Below are 18,661 nucleotides of genomic sequence, written 5' to 3'. Positions count from 1 at the left end.
CATGGCGTCGTGCTCGCCCCCCTTTCTCGCCCCTTTCTCCCAGGGACGTCGCCATTCGTCGATGGACCCGTACTTTCTTCTCCCAATCACTTTTATTTCCTTCATTTTTCCTTGGAATCAATCGTATCGTTGATCCTTAGTTCAACTCATAGGTTTTTCCGCGCGCGCCGTTCCGTTACTCGACGAATTGCATAATAGAATTAAAGTTCGAGAACGATACGGACATCTTTTTCACATAAAATCGAGACATTTTTCTTATCGATCGTTAATTTCTATACCCTTACACTCTTCAGTTTATTCCCTCTTTTCTTTTCTTTTCTTTTCTTTTCTTCTCTTTTCTTCTCTTTTCTTTTCTTCCCTTTCGTTCCCCTCCCCTCCCCTCCCTTCCCTTTCATTCTCTTGCATAATCTCTTTATCCCTCGTCAAGTGCAACATCACGGACGACCTTTTCTCTCTTTCCGGAGAAGTTGAAAACACTCAAGTTTCGTTGGATTCAATTTCTGGATGGATTTTCACGAGTCTTAAAACGAACGATACGGCTCTGATTTGACGTATCGCGTCGGCGTCGATGTCGGCGTCGATGTCGACGCCGTCGTCGGCGTCGGCGTCGTCGAATATGCGTCGGCGCATCTAAAACTATCGTTGTTGGTAGACGCTTGAGTAAACGCAGGCCACGAGTAAAAGTCGAATTCAAATTTTTATATGAGATTCGAAGAATTTGCTCTTTGTTATTTCCAACTTATGTAACTAAGCTAGGATTATTTCCTATATGTAATGAATCGGATATGAAAGACGCGTTAATTCTACTCTCCTTTTACCTTTAGCACGCCAATGAACGATAAATGATCGCGATAATCTCGATCAAAATTTATAATAGCACATATACATTTGACAACTACGAACGAAAGTTTATTACGGACGCGTAATTAAAAGTTTTCGATAAATATTCGAGCAAATGATATTAATATAAGGATAATGTTCGAAAACATCTGTTACGAGTGATCACAATAATACACCTACCAAAGGTATTCTTTCTAACGGACGCGCTACGCTGGCGTTACACGTAAAAATGAAGATATGAATAAGGGACATTCAATATGCATACAATTGTCGTTCGAAGTACGAAACTATATTATTTATGCGAAACGCTTAATATCGAACTACGTTATAGAACGGGACGGTCGTCGAAAGATTCTATTGGATTTTATGACATAATTTGATCTTATTTAAAAATATTCTCGATATGCATATTATCTTGCCATTTGATAAAACCACTTAAAGTCGCACCTTTGATCGCACCGGAGCAAGTAAAATTTTTTTTTTTTTTGTAGAAATTAATATTACTGCGTCGTAAGTATGTTTACGTTAAATTATTTTTCGACGATAGAAGAAAGGAAATAAAACAAATCCGTGTTGATAAGCAAGTTCAAATAAAACGAATCGGTGACGAAAGTCATTTTCAACGATAACGTTGCTGGTAACAACGTCGATCGCTAAGAACTCAATGGTGGGGAGAAGCTTGATGTGTATGACTATTTAATCTATATCTATTCTCATTACGTCATAGTGATAATGTTAGGATAATGCTAAATTGTTTGCCGGAGAATCCAACAGTCTGTCAAAGAAAACGATCTCGCACGGAGCATCCACGAAGGTTTACCAACTAAGTTCGCGCGAATTTTCAAATCGTATCTCACTGATTAGACATAGAAGCTTAAGTTATCGTCGAAGGGAAAAAGAAAGGTATTCTATAATATTGCGTAAACGTCTTTCCTTTTGGAAATGAAAGTTCTACGGTATTATTTATCCGGTAATGGAACTACGTGAAATAAGTTTATTGTAGATGCTAGCGTGGAAGTGAAGGTCGATTACTATATATATCGCGTATGTGTACGCACGTGTTTCTCTCTCTCCCTTTATTTCAAACATTCGTTCGTCACGAAATTTCTATAGTTACGAACGAGAACGAGATCGGTCGAATGAACGGACGATCGAATTGCGCTTCATTTCGAAAGGATGGAAAATAAACGTGCACTCAAGTTAGCTCGTTATTAAACGTTGCGCATTCGAAAAATATTAAGTCGAAAATATGTAAATAATATTTTAAATGATTCCCCAATTTGAAAGATAAGAGATAAGATTGAAATAATATGTCGCTATGAAACGAATACGATAAGAAATAGTCGTTGTACTTTGCCCCCTATTATTTCCTTGCTCGTTGTATTTCGAACGCCGATATTATTGCTTCCGAAAGTGAAACAATTTAAATGGAAACGAAGGCGACCGATATCTAGTCGTGAGTTAATCTTTCAAGATAGAAGCTCTTCTATTTAGTCCATTTACATTAACAGTTACCACATTCTTGGTATAATTAGTAAATAGGCTTAACGAGTTTTTCAATATTTTCGCACGTTCATACGATATGTCACCTGCATTAGCAACTTTTTCTAATTTTCTTTCTTCTAAGCGTTTTATAGATATTATGAACGATCGGATTCTCAATTGAAATTCAATCGAGACTCGTTCGAATGAAATTATATTTAATATATATCTTACAATGCGTTTCTCTTATTTTTTTTTTTTTGTTTTTTCTTCTGACAGGTAATATTTTCAACGACGAGAGTCTTATCGAGATATGAAGTCGTTAAGGCACCTTTCTCGTGGCATCAAGAAATTCGAGCGGACGCTGTTAAACGATGAAGCAAGTAAAATACAATATTTAGGAGCGAGGAGCACCTTTGCGCGATCGAAAGAGAAATTTATTCGAGGTCAAAACCAAGAGATAATCATTCCTTCGCCTTTCGGTGCAGTTACTTATCCGGATTCTAAGATATCGGAATACATTTGGCGCAACGTTAACAAATTTTCCAAGCTAATTGCCCTGGTAACTTCTCTTCTCTTCCGGCTACCGTCGGAAGTTGGAATTTCTAATTATTGGAAAAAATAAACGGGAGTTTTGATTCGACGATGTTTTTCAGGAATGCGGTATAACAGGTAGGAAATATACGTACGGGCAAACGAGGGACGCTACGAACTACATTGCAAGGAGTTTGAGGAACTTAAAGTTCATGGAAGGTGACATAATTGCCTTGATCGCTCCCAATTATCCGGAATGGATTCTAGCTTTTCTCGGGATTTTGGAGGCGGGCCTCATCGTTACAACTATCAATCCGCATTACACGGTTGGTAAGTAAAGAGAGAGGCGTTAGAACGATTGAGCCGACGCATAAGAAGAATTATAAGAATAATTTAAACGCGTTAATATTTTTCACGCGATCGTAGATGAAATGACGATGCAATTGGAGTTGTCTGGCGCGAAAGGTATCGTCACCGCGAAAGGGATATTACCGATCGTAAAGAAAGCAGCAACGAACCACAGATTGGGATCGTCCCTTATCGTTATAGACGACGGTACGCCGGGTCCAATGACGGACGGGGTGATACCTTTTAAGGTATCTTATTCCTTTACACGGGCGAAACGATCCAATTTTCAATTCAATATTTAATAATTTAATTGGAACGAGTTAAGTAAACCCGAGTCGGGGATCGATTTGGAATTTTTAGGACTTGATAACTCGCGGCAAGAACTTACCGGGATTGAAAGCCCTAAGCCGTTCCACGGACGACGTAGCGGTTTTACCTTTTTCAAGTGGGACGACGGGTCTGCCGAAAGGTGTGATGTTAACGCACGCTAATCTAGTCTCGAATATAGAAATGGTAAATGCCATCGTTGATAAGGATACGTGGATTCAAATGGCGACGGGTGAAGCATTTTATTCGCATGTATAATAGAAAAAATTGGCTTATTTCAGAACGGGATTGTCATTTATTCCGTTTTTTTTTTTTTTTTTCCCCCCCTTATAGATGAATATCAAGACGTCATACCAATATTTCTACCTTTATTTCACATTTTTGGCATGAACGTGATCATGCTGCCTAGTCTCATGGTCGGAGCGAAGATCGTTACGCTTCCGAAATTCGAGCCGGAGACATTTCTTGACACTTTCATCAAGCAAAAGGTAAAAAAGATTTTGAATCAACATTGAACGTTACGTATACTGCGAATATCGATGGAAGGAAAATAATTCTTTCGTCGATACGATACGAATCAGAAAAGCTTACTATCTTTTATGCTTTTAGCCAGCGATTTTGTTTTGCGTACCGCCTATAATATTGTTTCTGGCAGTTTCGCCGTTAGCCAAAAGAGAACATTTCTCGAACGTACGAAGTGCTTTCAGCGGAGCGGCGCCGCTTTCGAAGGAGGACGTCGATAGATTTTACGACAAGTTTCGATTAGACAACAGTAGTCTTAAATTTTGCCAAGGTAAATTGTTGCATTGCATTATTTTTACATACGTTTATCGTACAATACAAAATTACTTATCCTCTGGTTGACATTTTCAAGAGATTTCTTTCGCCAGGATATGGATTAACGGAGTGCGCGCCCGTGGCCTTTGTAGAAAAGACGGGCCTAAAGTACGCGAGTATCGGAAAGAATATTTGCGGTTGCGACGTGAGATTGGTCGATACCGTAACGAACGTAGACATTTGCGAGCCCGGTAGAAACGGCGAATTGTGGATAAGAGGACCTCACGTCATGAAAGGTTACTTTAATAATCCGAAAGCCACTAAGGAAATGTTACTCGACGATGGTTGGTTGAAAACCGGCGATATAGCTTACTTCGACGACGATTTAGATTTTTATATTACCGATAGGTTGAAGGAGTTGATCAAGGTCAAAGGTTTTCAGGTAAATCACACCCAAGTCATTATTATTATCTCCTACGATAACCTTTCATTTTATTCTTCTTTCCCCCGTTAGGTTCCACCGGCCGAATTGGAGTCAGTTTTGAGAACGCATCCCGACGTAGAGGAATGCGCGGTAGTCGGTATTTCCGACGCAAGATCCGGAGAAGTGCCGAGGGCTTTCGTCGTCTTGAAAAAGAACAGGAAGGTTAGCGAGGAGGATATAAAGAATTTCGTTAAAGGAAAGGTTTCCGAGTACAAGCAACTCGATGGTACGTACGCCAATCCCCCCCCTCTCTCTCTCTCTCTCTCTCTCTCTTTTCTTACGCGAGTATCGTGTTTCAGGTGGTGTTTCATTCGTTCGAGATATTCTCAAAAATCCAACCGGCAAGATCCTTCGATCGAAGATGAAGGAAGCGTATCTAAAAGGAAATTTGTGAAAATTCGTTCATTCATGATGGATCGTCGTCGATCGTTATTTTACGTGCCTTTGTTTCCTCTTTCGATACTTTTCGTTTTTAAACTAAACTAAACGTTATGCAATTCTACGTTATCGTTCCTGGATATTAACTTTATTTTAATTGACAATATTTATTTCAAGGGTTTAATATGTGCGTACCGTTGCACAAGTATGGACTCATAGTGTATGCGAGCATAGAATTTAGTGTCGTCTCTGGTGGATCGATTGTCACGTGTATATACGTAAGAATACATTTGTCTAAAAAAACGTGAATAAAGAAAAGAAAAAGAAAACGACTAGCTTCGTTCCAAAACTTTAAACTCACATCGCATCCGTTATCGGGCTCGTACATAATTTTCTCTTAATTCGATATCGTTTGATATCGTTGGACAGAGAAAAAATTAGGAACGTTATCGTATTCGATTGGCAAAGCTCGTAAATCTCTGTGGAACGTGCCGTCGCGTCTAAAAAAGCTCATTTCTCTTTATGCTCGCGCGCTCTCTTACTCGGTAAAGTTCTCTCCCCGAGGAGAGAAGATAGATCTAATAAATCGCAACGAAATTTCTCAACGTTTTCTCTTTTAAAAGACGCGCCGCGATACGCGAGTTAACATACCTCGAACGCATTCTCCCCGAATAGACAGTACTTGTGTGTACACACACACACACACACACACACACACACAAGTGTTTTTTGCGGGAACCTTAAAAAAGATTGCCTCACGGTGCTCGACTTAATTCTCGCATTTGACCAACTTTCCTACGTGCTTTTAATCACTCTCTCGCATTACGAGGAATGCAAGAAGGTGGTACGGTCAGCGGACGGAAGATGTTAAAATAACGACTCCGGCCCACATACGTACTAACACCATATCTTTCCTCTTTCTTTTCCAAGGCAAATGGGAAAGGTTGGCGAATGCTTCTTGGCGATTCGTACGATGAAAATGCGAAAAAGTGGAACGTGAGTGCTCGCCAAATGCAACGGTTTTCTCGCGACGACTGACGTAGTCGGGCTTGAAAGGGAAATACACTGTTTGAAAATTTAGCTAGACACGGGGGCGGTGGGGAGAGAGAGAGAGTCGGAGAATTTCGGGGCGGGATCGCTTATGATAAAGCGCAACACTGGAAAATGTTATTTGCTTTCTTACTTTCGTCGACGGGTATGTTATACGATATGTTGGAGGAAACGAGATGAGAGAGAGAGAGAGAGAGAGAGAGAGAGAGAGAGAGGCTTTTCCGTTTCGACTAGACGAGTCTCTTGGAGGAAAGCGTAAAATACGATATCGCAATTTGTCTCCTCTTTCTCGAAGAAAGCAACGAAATGGATAAATAGAGAGAAAGAGAAAGTTCGATCGAACGAAGTGACAATGAGATAGCTTTCGCTAACGCGTCCTAAGACTACACTTTTTTCCTCCTTTCACACATCCTCTTCGTTTCACCTCGCTCTCGCTTTATAGCGATCCCACGTATATGAAAGCAAACGATAGATAATCTAAAATCGGCCGAACGATTTTGTCGTTGGATTACGATAGAAATGTTCGAGATAAAAGAAAAAACTTTGAAAGATTCTTAGATATTGCGTCGAACATTTATACACGTACGTACGAAAGTAAATATACATTGACAAGTAGGTATCGCATAGAGACGCGAAAAAGATCGAAGTCGCAAGTTGACAAGGGTGTGGGCGCAATTTCGAAAGTATTGTCCCGACACAGGCACGTTGGAAAAGAAAGCTCTATGCGACCTTTCGTAAGTTCCGCGAGGGATAACAAATTGAGATTTGAAATACCCGTCGCGCGAGGATGCGGCCTGATGGTAAAGAACGCGGCTCTCGTTTCGATCTCGAATTAATTACGTTTTAATCGGGATCGATCGCACGAGACGAATCGCTCCAACGATCGAGAATAAAAGAGGAGATCTCGTACGCTTTTCGCAAAAACGGGAATACTTGTGACTTCCGAGGAGATAAAGAAGGAAAGCAATAGGAAAGTATCGTTGACCCTTACGACCAAAGGAGAACCATCTCTCTCGCCTCTCGCTTATTATTTTATTTCGTTACCTTAATTAAATTCTTCCTTTAACGATCGTTAAACTTTACGGAACTCGAGGCTTTTTAAGCTCCGCCGGCACGGCTAAAAAGTTGGACGGAGAAGGACGGAAAGCGAACGCTTTTAATTGCTTTTCGAGCTTTCCAACGAAACCTTTTTTATTTTGTCCCGAATCGATAAATTGTCCTACGATATTTTATTTCTTAAATATTATATCGTGCGCGAGTGAAATTTTTAAATAATTCTTCTCTAATCGAGAGAACTCGTTCGTTCTCCTTATACCTCTTCTATTTTGAAACGTTTAAAGGTGTGATCGTCGAAATCGCATTTCGATTCACGGTCTCGGGGCGCTTTTCAAACGGCCATAAGAACCGTTCCTCTTTCCTTCGGCCTTATCCTCCAAATTGAGTTTCCACGTTCGAATTTCTATCTAACGTCGCGTACCTCGCACTTTCGTTCTTTCTAATCTCTCGAAACAAGGATGCTTGGAACGAATTCACGAATGGTACACGAATTTTCTCTTCTCTTCTCTTCTCTTCTTTTCGATTTGATTAGGGAGAGAAGGTACGACGTAGGCAAAGGTCATCTTGAGCTTTTTACTATCGTGGTCGTCGGGATGCGCCTATTCTCTCGTATAAATTCATTGCTTTATACACGGAGAGAAAGAGATAAACCTAAGAGACGCGCTTAATACGCTTGGTGGCATATTAATGCGCCGAAAGTACGAACGAACCACGAGTACGCATGTACGCGCGCGCGCGCGCGCGCACGTGGGAAAGCTTTCAAAGCTTTCATCGCTTTCATCCTGTTTTTCTCTCGTAAATGAAAGAGGGGAATGGCGCTTCGTAGTCGGACACTTATGCAGGACGATGAAAAATAGGGACAGGCTGAGAGATACGAGAGTTTTTGCCCTCGATTCTTTTCTACTAATTTCTTCTTTATCTTTTTTTTCCCTTCCTATTTCCGTATTTCCGTAAGAGCAACGTTACGTCACGGCCCGTACGAACGATACGGTTTATTTATATTTATTTATATTTAGAAAAGATCATATTGAAAGGTTCATTGGCGAAACTCGAAGGAAAAGTCCGGATATTTAATTTCTCGGCAAAGCGAAACTCTTTCGATATCGAGAAACTTTTCTAATCTTCCGCGTGGCACGATATCTCGGTCGTGCTCTCTCTCTCTCTCTCTCTCTCTCTCTCTCTCTCTCTCTCTCTCTATCTTAAAACTCGAAGAAGAAATTTCATCTACTTTTTGACAGCGATTATCTCGATCGGGGTGTTTGTTCCGAGAGGAACGATCGCTCGGAAGGCACGAATTCCTTTTCGTTTTTACTCAAAGAAGAGAAATAATAAGAATGAAAAGGAAAGAATCGGAGAAAATTGTTAGCTCGGCTAATGTCAGAGAACGAGTACCGCCGGAATTATCCAAGATTTCTTCTTGTTTCTTTCCGCTAGCACCTTTCCCCGTTTTCCCTTTGAGGGCGTACCGGAAATTACGACGTCGCGCCGTCCGATTCCCTCCATTTCCGGACGTGCCGCAACTACCATAGCGGGGATTCATCTTCTCTTCTCGCCTACAAATCCAAGCGGTATTTATATAGTTGTGTGTGAGCGCGTTTTTAGTTGCGTTGATACGCTACGAGAAGTATACTATACCGTTTCATCAAGAGAAATCTCTTTCTCCCCTCCTCGATCATCCATTCGTTATTTTCCTTTTTTTTTTGCTTCGCGCTAACCCACCGCGCCCTCGGAATTGCGAAAAAGCTTCTTCTCTCATATCGCCTGTTCCTTTCTTTTTCCACCTTGAATTTCTCGCGGGAGTAAAATTTCACTCGACGGACTTGTAACGCTTTCCTCCTCCTCCTCCTCCTCCTCCTCCGCCGTGGAATAAATTGCTCCGTTGGGCGATAGTTTAACGTTTCTTCTATTAGACGATCGCTTCGCGCTAAGGATCAGTTTCTTTCCTTCGAAAATCAGCATTCCACGATTCGCGAGCATCTCGGCTTGAATTTAGGTGAATTCGGACTGGCATCCGCCCGGATAAAAGTGATATTTCTTACCGCCCGATTTATCGCCGACCTTTCGTGTCTTTCTTTACGATGGAAGCGCGATTTGCTAGGAGATACTAAACTTTGCCAAGACTTTACGCGAAGATAAATCAACCGCGTTAGGAAATAATCTCCGTCCGATTCGGTATTCGCACGTTTTATTGAGCTCGCTCTCCTAGCTATCGACGTATAAAGGCGGGCTAATCACCGGCAGAGGCGCGAGGTCACTGCAAATCCGAACGAAATAACGAGATTTCAATCCTTAACGAGGAGTCACAACGGTTTAAACGAATAATAACGGCTGATGAGAGTCCTTTTCGAGGTAAAGGGAGCTACGCAGCAAACAGGTTGAGAACCGTCCTTCGGTTACGAGTAGCCGGCTCATCGTAGCTTTGGAAAAACCGTTTCATTACGCGCCATTGTTCCATCGATTCGCTAGCTTTTGTTTTCGTTCGTAACGTTGACGGCCGAGCGCTCGTCCGGATAGCCTTTCTCCTCTTATACGCTTGCGAATCCGTTTTAATTGCAAACGAATTAATGTCGTCGTGCGAACGAGCATCGAGACAAATCCTTGGAGCGTAAAAGGACTTTTCAAATAATTCTAATCGATTAAAATATTACCTACCGAGATCGAGGGAACATTGTTTTTCGCTTACTTGCGTTCACTTTCGGATTCTCCGTCATCTCGTCAAAACGTAAACGGCAACTCCGTCTTTTCTCTCTCTCTCTCTCTCTCTCTCTCTCTCTCTCTCTCTCGCCTTTCATGCTTTTAAGGGCGCGCTTTCCACGTTAGAAATTCAGCGTGGTCGCTGTCGTTCAAGACCTTTAACGGTCGGTGCGATGTAACGCGGAGTGGACCGCGAAGCGGAGTACATTGAATAAATGACGAGGACAGTGACACCGTCCTCGCGAGATATTGCCGCGATCTATTTTTGAACCAAGCTAGTCACCCTGTTAAATACTATAACATGCCCGTCAATCCTTTACCCTCTTTTCGCTCAACCTCCTTTCTCTCTGTTTGTTTTCTCTCGCAATATTCGTACGTCGAACTTTCCAAGTTGTTAACGAGACCTTAAGCGTTTGCCTTATAAATTGTTTTTTCTTCTCTCTCTCTCTCTCTCTCTCTCTCTCTCTCTCTCTCTCAACTCTCGAGAGTCGTTTTAATGCTGATTGCGAGTTATATCGGATAAATGGCGAAATGCTGCCGAGTCTCGGTTCGATCGACGTTACGCATCGATGCACGCGCTTTCGCATGAGACTCCCTGCACGTATGAACGTATTTACACGTGTACGATGTAGTAGTAGGTGTTTGTAATAGAAGGTAGAAACGAGTCGAGCTGACGAATTTTTGGCTTTGTTAATTATCGGTTTAACGATCGAGCTTTATTACACTCACAATCTCTCTCTCTCTCTCTCTCTCTCTCTATCTCCCTCAAGAATATATTTCATTCTTCATCGCATCATCCACGAGAATAGAAGAAATTTCCAGGGAATTCGAGCAGCGACGAATGAAATTTTTGCGGATCGCGAAGTCGCCTGGCAGACTTTCGGCGCCAGCTCCGCGCGACTGTGAGGCGCCGATCTTGTTTTCGGCTCCGCACCCTAAAGTTTATCCGGAAATTCGCGTCTCTTTCACCGCGTCAGCGAGAAATAGAGAGACGAAACGTCCTTCCATGGCCACGAGGGTAAATCACGAGCAACGTGCTCGGCAGGCGACTTAGCTCGGAAGTTATGGCGTTCGATATAGAGAACGTTTCCTACTATCTGTCTCTGGGTAGGTACTAGTTCCACGAAACGAGGCCCGAAGCTCCTTCCACCCAACGAGTTTCTCCTCGTCGCCGTTGCTGCTTCCTGAAGAAAGTCCTGAGACGTCGTGGTGGCTTTACGAGTCCTGCATACCTTTCCCTTTCCTCGACGTGAAAACTTTCTTTAGACTCGACATCGCGCGGCATAATGATTTACTCATATTCATATTCATAAGTGGCCCATGCATATTCGCGATAAATTTCCTTACGGGATTACCTGTACCGAAAAAGACCGAATTATTATGAGTGAGACTAAGTGAAATCATCTTTAGATTTTTCCGAATTATCGATATAGAAACGAAAAAAAGAAAACGCATCAACAGGTTTGTATGTTTTCGTCTTTCAATTTATTTCAATTTATACGAGAAGTTCAAATTATTAATATATTAAGAAAAAAAAAAAAAAAAAAAAAAAAAAAAGTCTTTTTCTTTCGATCGCTATAACATTGGATATTTTCCATTAATAGACGTTGCTCGGCGTGCGATGAACGAGCTCTTATTTCGTTTGTTCAATATTTTTCATTAAATCTTTCGAGATTCGCGCGAGTCATCCTCAATTGCATTTTTTTTTTTTTCTCTTCATTTTCTCTCCTCGAACGAAAGCATTTTAACCGCTCTACGCATAAATTTATTCTCCTTTGGTAAGCTCGTTATTTCGACGAGTCGTAGACCATTAAGCATAAAAATATATGCATTGCTAATCGAAGAGAAATTTGTTATAACCGCGGACACCTCGTTGCACAGAGCGTATAAACATTTATCATCGAATATTATTATCGTTATTATCGAATTTCCAAGTTTTTACGCGATCATACGTTTTACCCGTAGCGATTCCTGGTTTCGCCCATTGTGAAAATCTATCGGACAATTCATAGAATTTTCGATATAATAACTTTTATTACGGCACAGTGCGTAACAAAGTTTCGTATTTATATTCTTATACATCGCGTTAACACATCTTCTGCCTTCCTCTCGTAAGGTAAATTCGTACTGTCAAAAATGATTCGTTATTACTTTTTTATTATTTCATTGAAACATTCACGGGATAAGAGACGCGACGAATTTCGTTGGGTATGCCGACAGAGAGCTTTCTCGCAAGTAGAAACTCTCAGTGGATGAAGTCGAGGATTCGGCCGACAGGGAATATCCGTGTCATCGGTGAGTCGAGTTATTCCAAGGAGGGATGAAATATCTTCTAGGCGGATTCCTCGTCGGTCGTTATTAACTTGGATACAAAGCGCCGATTTTCCAACGATGGAACGTTTATTCTATCCAGAATCTATTTTCGCCCTGTCCGTGCTTATCGATCTGCACCGTCAAAATCTATATATATATATATATATATATATATATATATATATATATATATATATATATATATATATATATATATGTATATGTATACACACAAATTCGTCCTTAAACGGGATAGATTTTTCTTTTTCACGGATTTAGAAGAGGATAGACGGTATTCTCAATGCATGACGGTGAATGGGGAGAGAGAGAGAGAGAGAGAGAGAGACGTGAGAATCGGATGGACCAAAACTTACCTGCACCGTCGAGTTATTTCTCGAAGGAGTAATTGAGTTTTCTGCGAGGACCAATACTTTTCAGAGTTTAATACGAACAATCGTTTACAAGGCGACGCGCAATGGTGTCTTCTTTATTGTCTCCTCCGTAGGAATAGAATTCAGTCTATCGTATATCGAGAGATCGATTTGCAGAAAAGCAAAGGGGTATTCTCGACTATTCCCCGACACGACGATATCGCCAGTAATTTCCTGATTGTGCGACATCAATGAAATTCGATCTAATGAAATACTCTAACTCGAAGAACCTTTTTTAACGATTACAAGTAAAATGTATCTACGATTGATGATTCTTCACGTCAAGATAATTCTCATGGAGCGTCATACGGTCGATCCGTGGGTGTACGAGTGACACCCAACCTGATTCTTTTTCTCTTACTGCGTCCAGTCGATATATACCGATAGTCGCTGGCGATCCAAGTATCTCGTCGAAATCCAACCAAAGTTTTCTTCGGACACGTACGTGATCGCTACTTTCCAGAATCCAATAAATTGCCTCTTTTCTTTCTCGCGCGAACGCATTCCCTCTTTTCTCTCCCTTCTTGTTCATCCTCTCTCGTAACTCTGAAGCGCCTCGAGGTAGCGCGTCTTCGTCGTACCGAAGCGATACCTCGTTTGCCGTTTCTCTCGCACTCGTTAGTACACGCGTACTCGTTCCGCGAATCAGATGGCGTCGATGTTCCAATGCCGAGAACCACTGGTGGGGAGAGGAAGGAGACGAGCGACAGAGATGGAAGAGCGTGCGGTCGCGTACGTAAGAGAGAGAGAGAGAGAGAGAGGGAGCAAGATACGGGGTGAGAGGACGCGCGCAAGTGTTCCAGAGAAGAAGAGAGAGAGAGCGAGCGAGTAGAACGGAGAGAGGGAACAGGGGTGAGTACAGCTACACCCACGGTGACGTTCGAGGCGGACCTCAGTCGGCCGCGAGTCCTCGGACGGTGAGACTCGTTGTTTTTCTGTATTCGTAAATCTTCGTTTACGACCGTCGTTCTCGTTGGCTGAGATAACACAGGCATACGGAGAATAAAGAAAAGATAGTCTTTCCAAGTCTCGATCGTCTTCGTTGTGTCTTCGTTTCAATACTCCATCGTCGGTCGTCGGTTATCGTCGTCGTCGTCGTCGTCGTCGTCGTCGTCGTCCTCGTCGTCGTCGTCTTCTTCGTCGTTGTCGTCGTCAAAGTATCGAGGTCGAGAGACATTTATCCACTAAGGGATAATCGAGGTACGTAGATAAACGTATTGAAAAAACAGACATTGTCGGAATTTGATAACGCAAGTAAATGAAGTATGTATTCACGTACGATGAAGCAGTACCGAAGATAAATACACGTCCGACCAGTCTCATTATTTCTTCGGTTTGATCGTTGTACCACATTTCACCTACCGTTAAATACATCTACGTATAGAAACGTTAAATATTGTCTACTCTCTCTCTCTCTCTCTCTCTCTCTCTCTCTTTATATGCGGCGATAGCGAGTACGTCGTTGACTGAACGAGCGAAGAGCCAATTGTTTTCCTCCGCTTCTTCGACTTTGCGATTTTATTGGTAAAAAAAAAGATAAATAATAATTGCGCGTTGTTTGTACTAAATCGAGGAAAAATGTGAGAACAAACGCGCCTGTTTGTACCTGCGTATATCCAAGTCTAAGGGGAGGGGGGAAAGAGAGAGGACGGCTTTGATAAGGTTGTCTCGTAAGTTTAAAGAGAAAGCGTAGGTTTAAGAAGACGAGCTCTTGTTTTCCCTTTCTCTCTTGTACTCTCCGGACGCGTACGGGAGAGAAGAACCGATCGATATTCTCGATATACTCACGAGATGTAATTCACGATACGTCGATCGTTCGGCCACAAGGATAGTTTAAAAAACGGGCTGGTATAGAGTGGCATGCTCGTTGCAAAACGTTCGAGCGAACGAATCTCGTCCGCTCGACTTGGAAAAGAATTTTCTAGTCCTTCTTCTTCGATCGACATCTGCCTGGGAAGTTTGAATTTGCAATTGACTTTTAATAGAAAGTAAACGTTGATAAGACGCACTTCCTTTTGTCATTGTTTACGCGTGTCATTTACGCCATCTACGACGATTGAACGAAAAGAATATATCCCATGCTAAATATGTATCCTCGAAGAGGAGAAGAAGAAGGAAGAGAAAGAGGAATAATGTTTTTCTTTCGCCAAGAGGACAACGATTCAGAAAAGTTATCCCAAAGAAGACGTTCGGAAGCACGTCGCATCGGAGAAGACGGACGCTCCTCAATCGGCAAAGCTCTGTGAGTAATGGATGTCGTTCGGTAGACTATCAAGGTTCACAGAATACCCGACGACGATCTTCGTGATTTGTCCTCAGCCTCAAAGATCTTTGTCCTTTAGCCAAGTTTTCTTCAAGACAAAGAATCCATCGACTGGTGTGCTTTCTCATGTACGAAGCCTCAAAGGTCTTGTCATCTGGAATTTCCTAGAAATATTTGTAGATATTCATCGAACCTGTCATGCCCGGTTAGAAACGAACAAGACGTTCTTCTTCTCTTTCGTCGATAAAACGAACATCGTACTTTGACGTATTGTACGTTTAAAGATAAAAAGAAGATAAAGGAGAGAGAGAGAAAAAATGAAAGAAAAGAATCATTTCAAAAGGCCAAGTTTTCAGGTGAATCACTTGACGAGAAAGGTATTAAAGATGCAGAGGATGCACGCTAAAGAAATCGGAGGAGAACGAGCTGGTCTCTTCTTAAAAGGATCTTCTCATCGCGCAGAGAAACTTTTTTGGAGAACTTGGTTTTGAAGGTTGCGAGGATAGGTGGGAACGGTTTATTCGAATCGTAATATCCATCTAGTGCCGTCAGTCGTCGCTCATACCTTTGAGCTTATATTCTTTTGACAGAGAGATAATCGATAACTCGCCGAACGTACGTACGTACGTACGTACGTACGAACGAACGAACGAACGAACGAACGAACGAACGAACGAACGAACGAACGAACGAACGAACGAACGAACGAACGAACGAACGAACGAACGAACGTCTCGGCTTCTTCATTACAGTCCTAACAATGAGATTGAAATCTCGAGCGAAAATAAGCTCGACGTATATGAACGCACGAGCATAATTGATTTTTCGAATCGGCTCGTTTCTTACTTACTAATTAGATCAGATATGACAGAGGTTGGAGCTAATATTCGTCGGTAATAACTCTATAAGCTCTTTCAAAATTGGACTCGAACCGGAGCAAAGATTCTTTCCACTTAATATTCATTGAAGATTCAAAGGGTCGTACCGATAGAACGTCCCTTCTATTCTTTCGACTTTTCGATTAATCATATTTCAGGCGCATAATTGTGAAACGAACCTTTCTTCTTTCTTATCCTTTCGTTCTTATTTTCTCGAGAAAAAAAAAAAAAAAAAAAAAAAAAAAAAAAAAAAAAAGGATTTCTATGCGGTTTCTATTTCAAAAATGTTTCTTTTCATTTTCATAGGAAAGAATGGCATCACGTAATACGGGAGAAAAACTACGAGGGAAGGTATTCCGCTTGGCTTCCTTTTCTTTTTCTTTGCTTTTTTTTCTTCTCTCTTGTTTCTTTTTTTGTTTTGTTTCGAGCAACGAGAGTTTCTCATCACGCGCATATATTTTTCAACGCTCCTCTCTGAATATAAGGCAGATACGATTGCTTTTCTAGTTTCTTTCTCTCTAGTTCCTCTCAGTCGGTCTTTCTCAAGGCACACAAAGGCACAATGCCTTACTTCGTTCTCGCTTATCGAGCTAACGCAATGTTTATGTTTTCATCGGGACGCGCGTAGAGGTGACGCTAAATAAACATCGGGTTCGTCGTATATTTTTCCTCATTATCGGTTACCAACCGATACTTTGTAACATCGTTTACGTGAGCGAGAGAGCAAAGAAGAAGAGCGGGGTATCTTGACGGATAATTAACTTGAGAAGGAAGTTCACACGTGTCGTTGACGCGTTCTCCAACTCCTCGAATATTACCGTGTCGTATTCTACGCTCGGCCATCTCCTCTCTTTTGTGCGTGCATCAGGTTTGCGCATCATAACGTCTATACATACATACATCCGTATGTAGCCGCCACTCGAAATACTCGTGCATAATGCAAAAGCAGCGAGTTTCTACATAAATATTTAAAACTAACTCGACCGGGATACATCCTTGACTATCAATCGTATCACGATAAACACGCAGTCCGGACGAATTCGAGAAACTTTTCTCTCCTTCGAATGTTTCTACCGAAAACACTCCGATTCTTTTACATGGATGGTTAAAAGCGCGTTGACACTCGCTTCGAATTACGAACGCGCGCGTATTTCTTTTGCCTACGTGTTTTTCACCTCGGAAAACTAACGTGATCGTACAAAATAACAAAATATCTATACAGTTAGTAACGTTAATGCACACTCGAGAATATCCTTCGATATAACGCTTTTTATAACGTGCCGAACCTATTACAATTTTTTTTTCCCTCTTTTAAACGTTACGCTTCGCTCGACAATTACAATTTGTTGGAAATAACGATCGAAACAGGGCTATGCGGAAATGCATTTATCGGCGAAAGCGAGGTAGATAAAGATCCCAAAAAAGTTCCACTTATGTTAGTTAAGATCGTTATATCGTTCTATGCGAAATCAAATTTCTACGAGAGGACCGTCGTCGTTGGTCATTGCGTTATGCAAATGCGATTCACTTTCCTCTCTCTCTCTCTCTCTCTCTCACTATCTATCCATCCATTTATATACATGTATCCATTTATATAGATTTATATCCATCCATTTATATAAAAGCCTTTTTCGTGCAATTATTGTTTCGAGCAATGTCGAAAACGTCTTGCCAATGACGCTACTAGAGACATAACGTAAGCTATGGTCTTTTTGATCGAGTAGCCTTTGTCAGAACATCGCGTTAAGCGGCTCTGGTCGAGACTAACGAAGATAACGAAGATTCATTAAAACGTCGATAATATGCAAACACGCTCGAGGAGAAATAATTCGAAATAATTGGAATAATTGACGAAGCGGCCGCTTTTCTCGCCGAAAGAAACAACGTCTTATATCGATTTTTTCGAGAAAATAGAGATTAACGGAGGACGAAAGTAACTCGAATGAAAATTATATCGGTTTCGACGAATCGGAGTAAATAAAATAATAGCTTATTTCGTTGATGCAGTTGTATAATAATAGCAACTTTGTCTATAGCGACCATTTTAATCGCAATCGATTGGAATACTCTCTCGATCGATTCATTTTCATTTTTGGCTTCGTACGGGCCCAGTCGGTTTTCTCGTGCGGTGCAAAACAGAAATCGGATAATAGCGCAAATTCGTCGCGCAGAGTCGTCTGGGCTGCTTCTCTGATGCGAGCGATTTGCATAAATTTTCCACTGGAAATGAAATTGCTCGTGAAACGGTGGAGAGCCTTTCCGGTCTATTTGAAGTCGACGCGGCTCACAGCCGCCGCCGCCGCCGCCGCCGCCGCCGCCGCCGCCGCCGCCGCCGCCGCCGCCGCCGCCGCCGCCGCCGCGTCTTTTCGACGAGGAGGCGTCCACGGTTTGCCAATTTGGCTCGTTCTCGACGCTTTCTCATTTTTTTTATTCCTACAAATATTAATATAAGTTTGTGTAACGACGAAAGAAAAATTTAACCGTCTTGCGTCCATCTTTAAGCTCTGAACTTTGCTCGAACGAGGAAAAGGGAAAACTTTTTAACAAAGACCTTTAAACGAACCATCGATCGTCCGTTCCACAACATTAAATCGTTTTTTACGCTACGTTTACGGTGACTTCGATCAAACGTTAAAATCGCGCGCAATTTTGCTTCCTTACGCAAGACTTTAATCGGATCACGGCGGAACATTGAATGGAACGTAATAAAAAGCTTCTTCTTGCTGCCGGTCGTTGCTCTCTTCGTCATTCTCTGTAACCGCCGAATCCTAATGTAAGTTGGATGCGAATACGTTAAGGATAAGCG

The 18,661-nt window shown here is 41.8% G+C and overlaps 2 protein-coding genes across 5 annotated transcripts in view; both read left to right on the top strand.

Moving 5' to 3' along the window:
- Positions 1-471: 471 nt before the first annotated feature.
- On the top strand, positions 472-5,502 carry LOC124426862 (probable 4-coumarate--CoA ligase 1). Of its 3 annotated transcripts, none has more exons than XM_046969034.1 (10): positions 472-1,743; positions 2,602-2,884; positions 2,979-3,186; positions 3,283-3,452; positions 3,565-3,717; positions 3,813-4,019; positions 4,141-4,324; positions 4,422-4,750; positions 4,823-5,018; positions 5,092-5,502. In XM_046969034.1, exons 2-10 carry the CDS (start codon positions 2,636-2,638, stop codon positions 5,184-5,186), a joined length of 1,791 nt encoding a protein of 596 aa, XP_046824990.1. In that variant the 5' UTR covers positions 472-1,743; positions 2,602-2,635; the 3' UTR covers positions 5,187-5,502. The 3 variants fall into 3 exon arrangements, with proteins under 3 accessions (XP_046824990.1, XP_046824992.1, XP_046824991.1); XM_046969036.1 differs by lacking the exon at positions 472-1,743 and adding an exon at positions 1,814-2,296; XM_046969035.1 differs by lacking the exon at positions 472-1,743 and adding an exon at positions 2,301-2,365.
- An 8,091-nt stretch (positions 5,503-13,593) lies between these two features.
- Positions 13,594-18,661, top strand: part of LOC124426872 — a 62,846-nt gene continuing 57,778 nt past the window's right edge. For both annotated transcript variants that reach the window (XM_046969053.1, XM_046969052.1), the window contains exon 1: positions 13,594-13,914. The gene's annotated coding sequence lies outside the window, so the exon portion shown is untranslated. The remainder of the gene's footprint in view (positions 13,915-18,661) is intronic.

The sequence above is a fragment of the Vespa crabro genome, chromosome 9 (assembly GCF_910589235.1).
Source record: "Vespa crabro chromosome 9, iyVesCrab1.2, whole genome shotgun sequence".
NCBI lineage: Eukaryota > Metazoa > Arthropoda > Insecta > Hymenoptera > Vespidae > Vespa > Vespa crabro.
Note: the sequence above shows the minus strand (reverse complement) of the source record. Positions and strands in the feature narration are given on the sequence as shown.